This window comes from Marmota monax, unplaced genomic scaffold, assembly GCF_021218885.2.
Source record: "Marmota monax isolate L192 unplaced genomic scaffold, Marmota_monax_Labrador192_F-V1.1 WCK01_AAM20220418_F8-fsc00036, whole genome shotgun sequence".
NCBI classification, from domain to species: domain Eukaryota; kingdom Metazoa; phylum Chordata; class Mammalia; order Rodentia; family Sciuridae; genus Marmota; species Marmota monax.
The window spans coordinates 10,136,448-10,148,476 of record NW_026694491.1 but is presented as its reverse complement, the minus strand read 5'-3'; the positions used below and the strand labels follow the sequence as shown (position 1 = coordinate 10,148,476).

The following is a 12,029-nucleotide window of genomic DNA, read 5'->3' as shown; positions in this document are numbered from 1 at the left end:
TTGAATTGTATATGAGACATAGATTACTTTTCCCACAGGCGAGTTGAGAAGGCTAGGACCCTTAATACATCAGTGCCACAAATGTATAAACAGCCATGTATTTATTACTGTTGTAATTCACAAAGCACTTTATAGAAATAATTTCTATAAAAGGAAAGAACAAAATAAAATTAAAATAGTGTTAACATCTTAAATTTCTTTTAGTAATTTTATCAGCTACTCAAATGTACAAAAATTATATAGAATTTTCTAAAAGTACAAAACAGGAAGAGCACATTTCTTAAATTTCTCAGATTTCAACTGATATTCCAAAGCACACAATTGTCTTCCCTTGATCTTAATAAAAAATTTACAATTCTATTTAAAAAATAATGAATTATTTTAATTATGTAACATTCGGAAATTTTATTAAATCATTATCTTCAGAATGTATATTTCTAAATTTAGAATATCATGGCACTTTGCCTGATGCTGGATTTAAAATAAGTTTAAATTTTATAACAATATTACCCTTAGAGAATGGGAAAAGTAGGTTAAAAATTCATTTCACTGAACCTGAAGTTTCAAATAGAAGAACTGCCCAAGTGAACTACAAAATTTCTTTCAAAGTTCCAAATAGGACAAGGCATTACACCGTAACACACACAGTTCTGCCACATAATCAGTCCAAGACATGCAAACTGAGACTGAGAAGCTGTGAACATGGAGCCTGAGTCCATTGGAAAAATGGCCACTCATGCTCTGACCAATAGTAACAGCCAGGAGATAAAGGCTGGAATAAATAGCCTGAATTCTGCAAACAGTTACATAATTGTAAAAGCACTTCAAATCACTAGGGGAAAAAAACCCAAAACAAAAACAACCAAAATATTATGGGTTTAGGCATGCTTTTGAGTCCTGCCCACAAGATTTCCAAAACAATAAGCTGGGGATATTTACCAAGAAAACATACCTCTGTTTAAAAATAAAAACCAATGGAAAATAGGGTTAACTTTATAAAAATCACACTAACTAAATGTGATGTAAACTAATATTTTCATCTACTCCATACAGGAAATATACCTGCACCCACCAGAACTTACAGCAATAACACCACCAAATAAAACTTAAATACACACACGTTCCTGCCACATAGAATTTCCTCTTCTAAAAACTGAACAAACAAAAATGAAACGCTGAATGTCTTCTCTGATATAAGGAGAAGACTCAAAATGGGGTAGGGGAGGAAGAGCATGAGAAGAAGATTACCACTAAATAGGGAAGAGAGGTGGGAGGGAATGGGAGGGAGAAAGGGAATTGCATGGAAGATGGAAAGAGACCCTCATTGTTATACAAAATACATGTATGATGATGTGAGGGAAAAAAAATGTGTCACATTAGATTGGGTAGAGAGAAGTGATGGGAGGGGAGGGGAGAGGAAGGGGGATAGGAAGGGCAGCAGAATAAAATAGACACTAGTATTGCTGTATGTATATACGTGTCTGTATAACCAACGTGATTCTGCCACCTGTACACTTGGAAAAATGAGAAATTATACCCTATTTGATTCAAATGTATGATGTCAAGACCATTGTATTGTCATGCACAACTAATAAATAAATAAATAAATAAATAAATAAATAAATAAAATAAAATTAGTGATGGACAGGGGTGGGAAGCCAGGGGAACTACTAGAAGAGTAACAAATAAGCCTGCCAACAGAGGTAAAGTCATTTTATCATTATGATATAGATTAAAGATGTGATCAATGAAATAATTATTCATACCAGGAAGCTATATCCATGTATCTGGCTCGAGTACCTGTAAGAAACATGCCAAGTGGCACATCTTTTGGGTAATCAATAAGAGACAATATTTTAAACACAGTTGTCTTTTTTTTTTTTTTTTTAATGAGAATTTTAACACTATGTTAAAGATCTGTGCCCGCCTACTCCCATTTGCCAAGTAGGTAAGCCCTAGACAGTATAGTACATGTCTAGGGCTTACCTACTTGGCAAATGGGAGTAGGCAAAATGTAAAATCTCAAAGTTGCCTCAAGACAAATAACTTACTAGCGTTGACTCTGGGCTGATTTCCCCACTTGTCTCCTCACTAGAAGTCCTTAGCACTCCTTCTTTTTTTTTTCTTTTTCTGTGCATGCTCTTTAGCCACTGTACTATAGTGAAGAAATATTTACTTGGGTTAAACCACATTGACAAGGGCAAGTGACAAGGCATGTATGCAGACTGGGTGTCTTTACCTGTTTGGTGAGGACCGTCAGTTAGCCTTGATGCTAGTCAGATCCAGGCCTTGCTTGCCTTCCTTACTTCCTCACTTCTTGGAAGGGTGCCCAACCTCTTGAAGGCTAAATTATAGAGTGAGAGAATCTGCGTGCATGTTCAAGTGAGGAGGTAAAATGCTAAGTAGAATATGAAAAATGGTGGCTATTTCTATGGGAACCACAGGTATGTGATGAGAACGTTCCTAAATCTGATGCAGTAAAACTTAAAAAGACTGATCTATATGCTACATTCCTGGATGAGCAACTCAAGATGGTAAAGTGGGCAGTTATCCTTAAATTATTTTATAAGTCTAATGACAAGCCAATCAATATTTCAATGGAATGTTTTTTGAGAATGGAATATTTCTCAAGTTCACATAGATATATAAAGGGCAAAAATATTTTAAAATTGAAGGCAAAACTGCATATTTTAAAGAAATATTCTAAAGCTACAACAATTAACAATGTCTAAGAATGGATCAAGGACAAACAGAATAATAAGATGGCAGACAGTCTCCAATAGTATATAATGTTTAATAAAGGTAATTCACATTGGAATTTAAGATTTTATTGTGGGCTGGGGATGTGGCTCAAGCGGTAGCACGCTCGCCTGGCATGTGCGGGGCACTGGGTTCGATCCTCAGCACCACATAAAAATAAAATAAAGATGTTGTGTCCACCAAAAACTAAAAAATAAATATTAAAAAAAAATTCTCTCTCTCTCTCTCTTTTTAAAAAAGATTTTATTGTTAAAAGTAAAAAGAATAGCTAAAGGTATGTTTGGGATTTAGGAAGGGACTTTCTTTGCATAGAATCTAAATAAATCATAAAATATAAACAAAATATATTGTTTTCAAATAGTTAATGCAGATAAATCTATCAATGTTCAGAAACAAAATTCAAATAGAAATGACAAAAGAGAAAAACATATTTGTAGAATATGGCCAACGGTTAATGCTTTGAATTAAAATGACATGAAGATCAAATCTTTAAATGCACAACGCAATAGGAAAATGAGAAAAGTTAAAATCGCCAACTAAAAAAAATGGGATTCACTTGATAATAGTTCTTACTAAGCTTTTAAAACTTTTAAAGTACACTTAATAATAAAAATTAAATACAATGCCTAGTATATTTAAAAGTGTAGGAAATAGAAAATTTCATGTGGTACTAGTAGGAATCAATATTTATTTGCTCATTCTAAAGTGGAGTTTGCCTTATATAGCTTTTTTTAAAAAAATGCCTACCTGTAATACAGAATATGTCTCTTGACTCCAAATCTACTCTACCAGTCTCTGTTCTGTATCACAGAGACTAGGACTCTGAAAACTAGAGTTTTCTCCCGTCATTTGATTTCCTATCAGAATCTGCCAATGGGAGGCATGAGATGGAGACCAGAGGCCAGAGAAGAGAGGGGAGACTCGCTTCTCCCTGTCTGATTGCTGTTTCCCTCAGCCTCTTCCTGCAGCAGCTCTTAACACCCTGGTTATTCCAGCATTACCTGGCTGCTGCCCCTTGTACATTTGGTTTCAGTTCCATAGAGTCTGAGTTTGTGGGACTAGAGGACAAGGCCTCTTGTCCTAGTTTCTGGACTCTAATAACCCCCACCTCTTCCTGGAAGACTACATTTCAAAAGTTAATAATGGTTGTCTCCTGACAATACATTTTTTTTTCATTTTGTGAGAGGATATATGTATGTGTTCTCATTTTTAAAATTAGCATTTATTCTTTGTAGAATTAAGGAAGTTACTTCCTCAGAAACATAATATACAGTAGTTAAAAGCACATATTCCAAAACCAAATAGAGTTCAAAACCCAGCACTGTTACTTATTGGTTAGATGAATTTGGACAAATTCCAATGCCCGGGTTAGTAGAGGAATTCCACTGAATGAATAAACACACTTTCTCTTTACAAAATTGTTATATACTTTTTTTTCATATGATGGTATGAATTTTCATATGTATGGGGTATTTTTACCTGTGACATAGGGAAATACAGTTTTTGTTTTCTTTAATTTTTGATTTTGAAATAATTGCCTATCTAGGTAATTTTTTTTTTTTCTGAATCTTTCGAGAAGTTGCAGACACCATGCCCATTAACCTCAGATACTACAGTGGGTATGTGCTCAAGACCAGACTATTCCCTTACATAATCATGGTATGATTATGAAAATAAGGAAATTTAATATGATACTACTCTTCCATCTATATTAACTTTTTTGCCACTTATTTGGATAATGTCCTGCAAAACATTTTTTCCACTAGTCCAGAGTCAATTTCACAATGCATTTAGTTGTCATTAAACAAAGAATGAGGTATATACTATTCCATCTGTTACTATTACTTACTAACAAGTAATAAGCTTAGAAGTCTGTAAAAACAGGGAGAAGAGATAGTAAATGCATGAAACAAGTACCTCCCTGGGGCCAGGAAACTAAACAAAAAGGTTGGAAGGCCCTTGCTGAACTGAAATGGTTTGTTCACAAGGAGGAAAGAGGAATGTTCATTAAAAAGACATTCTGAAAAGGAAAAGGAAATGCCTGGCATTCCTTCTTCATCTCCTCTTCAATTTAAAACAAACAAGGAACTCTTATGTGCTCTAGCAAAATACTCCAAAGAAATACATAAAAAGCAAAAGAATTTTGTCATCATAAACACTGAAACCTACACCAAAATTCTGTAGTGGTTCAGAAAAGCTTTAAAAGTATATGATTCCCAACTGCTATGTATAACCATAAAGCTCTAATAAAAAAGAGTACATATGATTATAAAACCTGAGTGTTCTAATGGTCACATCATCTTAAGTGAATGAAAAGCAAAATACTGTTGGAATTAGGAAAAAATAGGAAATTAAGTTATTTTACAACATTCATTAAATGTAAAAGTCACTTTGAGTCAACCTAAATTTTGTTAAAATTTTAACATAATTTTATTTGTGTTTGAGAATGTATGATGTTTTCATAGTATGATGTCTGACTGTCTTAGAAAGCAGAAGAAAGGAAATTGAAAAAGACAGAAGGGCTGAGGCAAGGACCAGCACTGGGCCTTAAGAGTCAATTAACCAAGATGATAAAGTTTTAATTTCTCTGAAGCCCTAATATATTTTACATAACTTGACTTCATAAAGCACAAAGAACTGACTGAAAGTTTGTTTAGTAGACTTGCGGAGTATTTCTACCAGATAATTTAATTTACTCTCAAGTGGCCAAATGAAAAAGGAGCAGCCAATCCGCTTCACTGTCTACACAGTACCAAACAATTAAAAACCAGACGGGCAGAGAAGAACACAAGAGCTGAAAGCTAAGTTCACACCTTTTCCTGAAACTCCAACAGCCCCCAAATGGCATTTGACTCCCTAGTGAACTGTGCTCTGGGTCAGCAGGAAGCTCTTGCGCTGATGGTCCCGGAGACAGCACTTTCCAGAGTGCCACCCTCATAATTTCCTGTGTGAAAAGCTCACTGCTGTTCTTGCATTCCTCAGGTTGCATTTCTTCTCATCTCAGAGGATGTTGCTCTTCCACAGGAAGAGGAAGGAACCAGTTGTTGCTGGATGTGTGGGCTGAGAGCTGTCGGGCATTTTCAGCATGCCTCAGTCTCAGCTGTGGGAACCCGGGATGTGGCTTAGATTCCCAGGCCTGGAACCCTCACTAGTGCTGAGGCAGTCAAGAGTTACAGTTTAGAAATATAGTGTCTCAGGAAGTTGGAAGGCAGAAATAATACCCGAAACTTCAACACCTCCAGTTCCCAGATGTGTGCTAATTTTCTAAAGGAAATTGAAAAAAGTATTTATTCTGTTGGACTTCCAAATAACATGTTTATAAAATCCTTTTGGATAGTTTCCTTTTTTTTTTTTTAAAAAAAAAAAAAAAAAAAAGAACACATTTCATATAGAGAAGTTTAACTTCTAAAACACTTTTGTCAGCAGGAATGAGGACCAGTCCCACTACATAAAGTATTTGTTAACTAGATAATTTTTAAAAATTGAATTCATATAAAATTTTTGGTAAATTCATTAAGTTTTCTTTCCCTGTGACTCTGAAACTTAAAGGGAAAGAAACTCAAATTAGTAAATGTTTCAGTGAATCTTAATTAAACATTTAGGACTTAGTTATTGTCATCACTTTTATTAAAGAGCACATTTAATTTGGAGAAAAAAAGAAGAAAGCCTCTGACCCATTACTTATTTCTGTTTCAGTATCACTAACTTTATAAATTTTACAGCTAGCCTCAGCTACACACATCTCTTTGAAAAAAGGTGCTATGTTCCTTTAATGAATTTGACAATTTTAGTTGTTATTGTTGAAATTTCAAGCACTTTTATTTTTTTAAAGGTCAGCCTTGCATTCACAACTGTTGGTAGTTTTTATAATATATGTGCTTCAAAAGCAAGGATCTAACCAATTTGGAAATAGTTTCTTCCCCATCCCTAATATTTTATTTCATCTATCTTAAAGATTGTACCTGAGGAAATATTAAATGTGTTTTCTATTTCCAAATGGCAGGAGAGCTATGAAATTTATTTTTCCTTACTTACTTCTGTTAATGTCATGTATATCCTAATTTTTAAATGCCTTTGACAATTACTTCACATCTTTCAATTTCAAAAGGCCATATTTTTAGACTATTTCTTAAATCTTCTAAGAATTCCTTTATCCCGTCAAGTATCTTAGTACATAACATTTAACTTTTTGAACTAATGCATAAAAAATTAATGGCATATTTACTCTCATTTGAAGTTATAAGACTAACATTCTCTTAGTGAAAGAGGATAAATTAAGGGAGGCACCAACTAGTGAGTCCAAAGGCCTGGATCTTACAAATGCCTAACCCACACAGTAACAGGGGCAGGAGAAAGATAGTGCAGGATCACTGACCCAATGCTTGAAGATACCATAAAAATGCCTGTTTCCCAAAGCTTACTAAGCAGCCACAGAGTTACAAACATACTTAGTTTTAGAATTCATTGTGCACTAAATTTATAAATCAGTGTAGCCTTATAAGCTGTTGCAATGTTTAAAAACTTTAAAAAGAATCTTATCTACCTCAAATTTAAATGTCTATATGTAAATTCAGGAAAGTTACCATATGGAAAAGTATAGAATTCAGGAGGTTTGTATAGCATGATTTTTATGAACTTTCCTAGAAAAATAAAGAGGAAATCTAGGGACGATAAATTGCATATGCCATTTTATACTTTTAAAGTTATAAATTTTAGTTTTGAGACATTTAAGTTTGCATACACTGTGTTCTTTCAAGTAAGTATTTCCAAATCTTTGCTTACATAAGCAGTTAGGAACTGAAATAACTGAACTAGTTACGCAATGTTGTCTGGTAACCAGGATGCACTGTTGCCACAACATCCATGAACGTATTCTCTCTGTATCTGCAAGTCTACTCTTTGTATGTCCATACAGTTTGTCAATACATCAATATTTTTCAGGCAGCATATACCACACAAAGATCTCCATGAAAGTGAATGACCTTTTCTCCCTAAAAAATAGGCCACTGCCAAAATCTTTCCAAAATAGAAATTTTGCTGAAAAATGTAAATCTAAATGTCATTTAGGAAGGGGTGTATATCCCGAAGTCACGGAAAAGGCAGAATGTCTCTTGCACTGACTTAGTTGATTGCTTTTCCTGATCCTACAACTGAGGACAGGAAAACTAGGATTCTTTCTCTCCCAGCAGCCCCTTTGCCAAAAGGAAGCAGAGCCAGGAGATATTCTCAGCTACCCTGAGATTACTTAGGGCCACACCTTGCTGTCCTTGCAGAAAGGAGATAGGGAATCCCACAACCGACAACCAATCTGTCAGGAAATCCTCTTGGCTCTGCCTTCAAAATATATCCCGAATCACATCCTTTATCATCACCTCCTCTCTGCAACCACTTTGGGTCAAGCTGCTTCGGCTTCTTGTCTGATTATTCTATTAACTTCTTAATGAGTCACCTATCCCTCCATCACCACCTGCAGCCTCCTGTTCTCACACAGCAGCCGTAGTGAACATGTTAAGTTATAAGTAAAATATGTTTCTCTTCTACAGAAAACCCTCTGGTAGCTCCTATTCTCCTGTTAAGTTATAAGTCAAATATGTTTCTCTTCTACAGAAAACCCTCTGGTAGCTCCTATATCACTCTAGGTCTGGCCTTCTATCATTGTTCCCACTCACCTGGAGTGCTGTTCCCAGATACCCACTCTACTCACTCTCTTCATGCCTGTAGTTCTTTACTTAAATGTCACCTGTCATATACATCCTGGCCTGCCCATGCAACTGAAACTGCAATCCTCTTCCCATCTGCCTTTAGTACGTTTTTTACCTTTATAATATAGTGGACCAGAAAAACATAAAGTTTGTTTGCTTATTTATTTTTTAATTAGTAAACTGCTTCTTTCCTGACTAGAACTCTAGGGCAGGTATCTTTGTTTTGTTCCTTTCTTTAAAGAACAGAACTGTTACTTAATAAATATTTATTGAGAAGTGTAGGTGTACATGAGTGGGTATCCTTCCTGGGTTTTACCACATCTGCCATCTCTTGAGGTAGCAACATAAAGACCCCAAACTGGACTGACACACTTTTATGACCATGGTACATATTTTCATTTTCTTTGGAGGCATCTGCTTTTAATGAATGAGTCAGGTCAGGGACTCACCACAATTTTCTTCTATAAAAGTCCTCCCATTTCCTTTAGTCCAATAATGACCTCTTCTGAATACTCCCACAGCAATCATTCTCTGACAATCATGTACTGTTGGCACCAAGTGTCTTGAAAGTGACTTATTTCCTACATGATTATTTCTACCTGGCTAGGTTGCATGCTTCTTGAGTTCAGGCAACCATCTTAACACCCTCCTTAGCATCTCAGGTAATGTCTTCATGCAGTAAGTTTTCATTTTGATAATGGAATAACAATGCATTGTAGATCACTGAATTTTTCATTCTATAATGTAGGACTTCAATGTATTGTAAATAGTCAATTGGACCTGAAATACTATTCCTAATTCTAAAGAAAAGTATATACATTACATTCACACTCTGCACAGCTACCAGGATAGAGATAAGAACACTGTGTCAGCTCTCTAAGAACAGTCTGGTGCTTTGACAATCAAAGGAAGAGTAAGATTATCAACTTCATTTTGTTCATTTGTATGACAAACTATTAAAATTAATACATTAAAACTTAGAAAGCAATTTACCCAAAGCTAACAAATTGCAATAGTCCTAGAGTATTTCAAAATAATTTACAGTAAGTTAAAAAAGAATCGCCACAACTTCTTCTTGGACCAGAATTGTAGCTGTGTGCTTAATCCCCAGCAGCATAAAAATAAACAAAAAATCAAAAACCAAAACCAAAACCAAAACTACTTCATATTCATCCATTTTGGGAGAGAATAAAGAAGGAGCCTGGGATATTCCATGAAGTCAAATCAATGCTAATGCTAAATGCCCCAGTACAATTTGTGTGTGTGTGGGGGGGGTGTGTGTGCTGGGATTGAACCCAGGACCCTGTATATGCTAGGCAAGTACTCTGCCACCCAGCTACATCCCTACTCATTTTATCTTTTATTCTGGCCTTGGACTTGTGATCCTTCGGCTTTGGCCTCCTGAGTAGCTGGGGGTCATAGGTGTGTGCCTCCAGGTCCAGCTAAAGATTACCTTTTTATGTCCTATCTTAATGAAATGAACTTCTAAGGAAAATTTTCCAGTCTACAAAAACCAAACAAATCCTCAAAAGAAATAGTAATCACAACAACAAAAACTATCTATAAACACTGTTTTTATTGTTGTTTGTTTTTTGTTTCCAATATTTCTCTGGATTTTTAAATTAAATCACATACAAAGTTTATGCCATAAATATTTAGTACAATTGTGCTCCATGTGAAAGTAGAAAAAAAAAAACTCTTTTATAGATATGTCTGATTTGTTTTTCAGAAGCAAAAGAAAAACAGTCAATGGATATAGAACACTACAGATCAAGAATTACTTCTACTACATTAATGGGAAGGCAAACATTTAAAAAATTAATCTCACTTGTCAATTTATGCGTCTTTCAGTGAAATTATAATTTCACATATGTACGGTAATATTATCCCTTCTGTGGATAATCACACTCTGTTTTATAAGAGAACTGCTAAACTTGTCATTTGCTTGTTATTCCAACTAGTCTTCTCAAAGTCTCACATATACCACATTCCCTGTGTTAGGGTACTAAGATGTAGACTAGTTGACTTTGGCACTGCTTATTTCTGGGTGGCAGTTTTGCCCACCTCCCTAGCACACTGCCTATCAAGAACATCTGCATTTCCCGGGACCTGAGGACCTGCAAAGCTGCAAGAGTACTTAGAAGACCCTTGAATGATTAGAATGTTTTCTGGTATTATAAGATAGAGTCTATAAAGTGGATTGGTAATCCAAAGAATTCCTCTACAGAAATGACCATTCTTGAGATCTACTGGAGAGTTTGCCATGCTATAGTGTCAGGAATTTCTGTTTTGTTTACTTGTTTAGTCTTGTTTCCTCTTTTGGCCACACACTGAAAATTTATCCCAAATATTTAACAACACTGACATCATAACAGCAGTGTCACCAAAGGCCATGCTGCTTTTCCCATTTGTTCTCAACACTAGTTTTGTACTAACTAGCAAGATTGACTGTGGCAATGATTTGCCTCAAAAAAGATTAAGCTAACTTCTAAGTTGAAAGGCTCAAACTTTCAATCTTTTGAGACTTTGGACAAAATGAATAAGTTCCAAGAATTATATATATTTAGTTTCTGGATAATACATCAAGAGATTAATAAAATAAAATGACTGTGCTAGTCCTATAGCTTCTAAGGAGAAGTCTAGAAGTAAGTTTAGCACATCTGGAAACAAAGTGGGGGATATGTTCTGCCACAGCAAGTGAAATGTCACCTTAATAGGTATGAAATGTCACCTTAATAGGTAACTATGCAGTTACCTATTACTATGCAGTAATAGGTAACTACATGGTTCCTTAATAGGTAACCAACTAGACAGAGCACAAGGCCTTTAAAGTAAAAGCTATTCTGAAAATTGGCACTTCTCCCCCTTGTGGCTGTTGAGATACATTGTACATGTGACTTTTTGTACAAAATTTTTCTAGGCTAAAATGTTAGGCTACTTAGCCCACATTTTATACTCTCCCTTACATACTTTTTAAGGATACAGATTGTGTCAAATGATTAAATTCCACATAACTGTAAAACAAACAGACAAATAAACGAAAAACTTACTGTGGTAGAATCAAAAGAAAGGATGTCCACAACAGGAGGAGTAGAAATCTGCAAATCGATTACCTCAAGCTTTGGATTAATCTGTGCATATACATAAAAAAGTTAATATAATTTTTTTTTGATACCACAAGAAACTGGATGCTATTTGTACAGAAACTGGATACATACAACGTTTGCAAAATAGTAGTCTACCAAATCTATCAATTTAAAAAGACTATAAAAAAGTTGAATTTATCTCAGGAACACAAGGTAATTTTTACATTAGAAATCAATGTAATTCACCTATAAGGGAATATTAAAAGTAAAATAAAATGACCCACCTCAAAAAGATGCAGAAAAAATCCTAGTCTGTTCATTATGATAAGAAATGAAATAAAATATTAAGATACAAGAATTTAAAAAGATTAAATAAATTTTCACTGATATATAAAATTACTACCTAGGAAGAAATCCCAAAAGAATCTATTGCTAAATCATTGAAACTAGTAAGAGAATTTTACAAAACCACTAGTCCCCA

The 12,029-nt window shown here is 34.8% G+C and overlaps 1 protein-coding gene across 3 annotated transcripts in view; it reads right to left on the bottom strand.

Moving 5' to 3' along the window:
* The window catches only part of Poc1b (POC1 centriolar protein B), an 85,457-nt gene that overhangs the window by 21,572 nt on the left and 51,856 nt on the right, over positions 1-12,029 (bottom strand). For all 3 annotated transcript variants that reach the window (XM_046419245.1, XM_046419246.2, XM_046419244.2), the window contains exon 10: positions 11,513-11,593. In XM_046419245.1, coding sequence (XP_046275201.1) covers positions 11,513-11,593 — 81 coding nt within the window. The remainder of the gene's footprint in view (positions 1-11,512; positions 11,594-12,029) is intronic.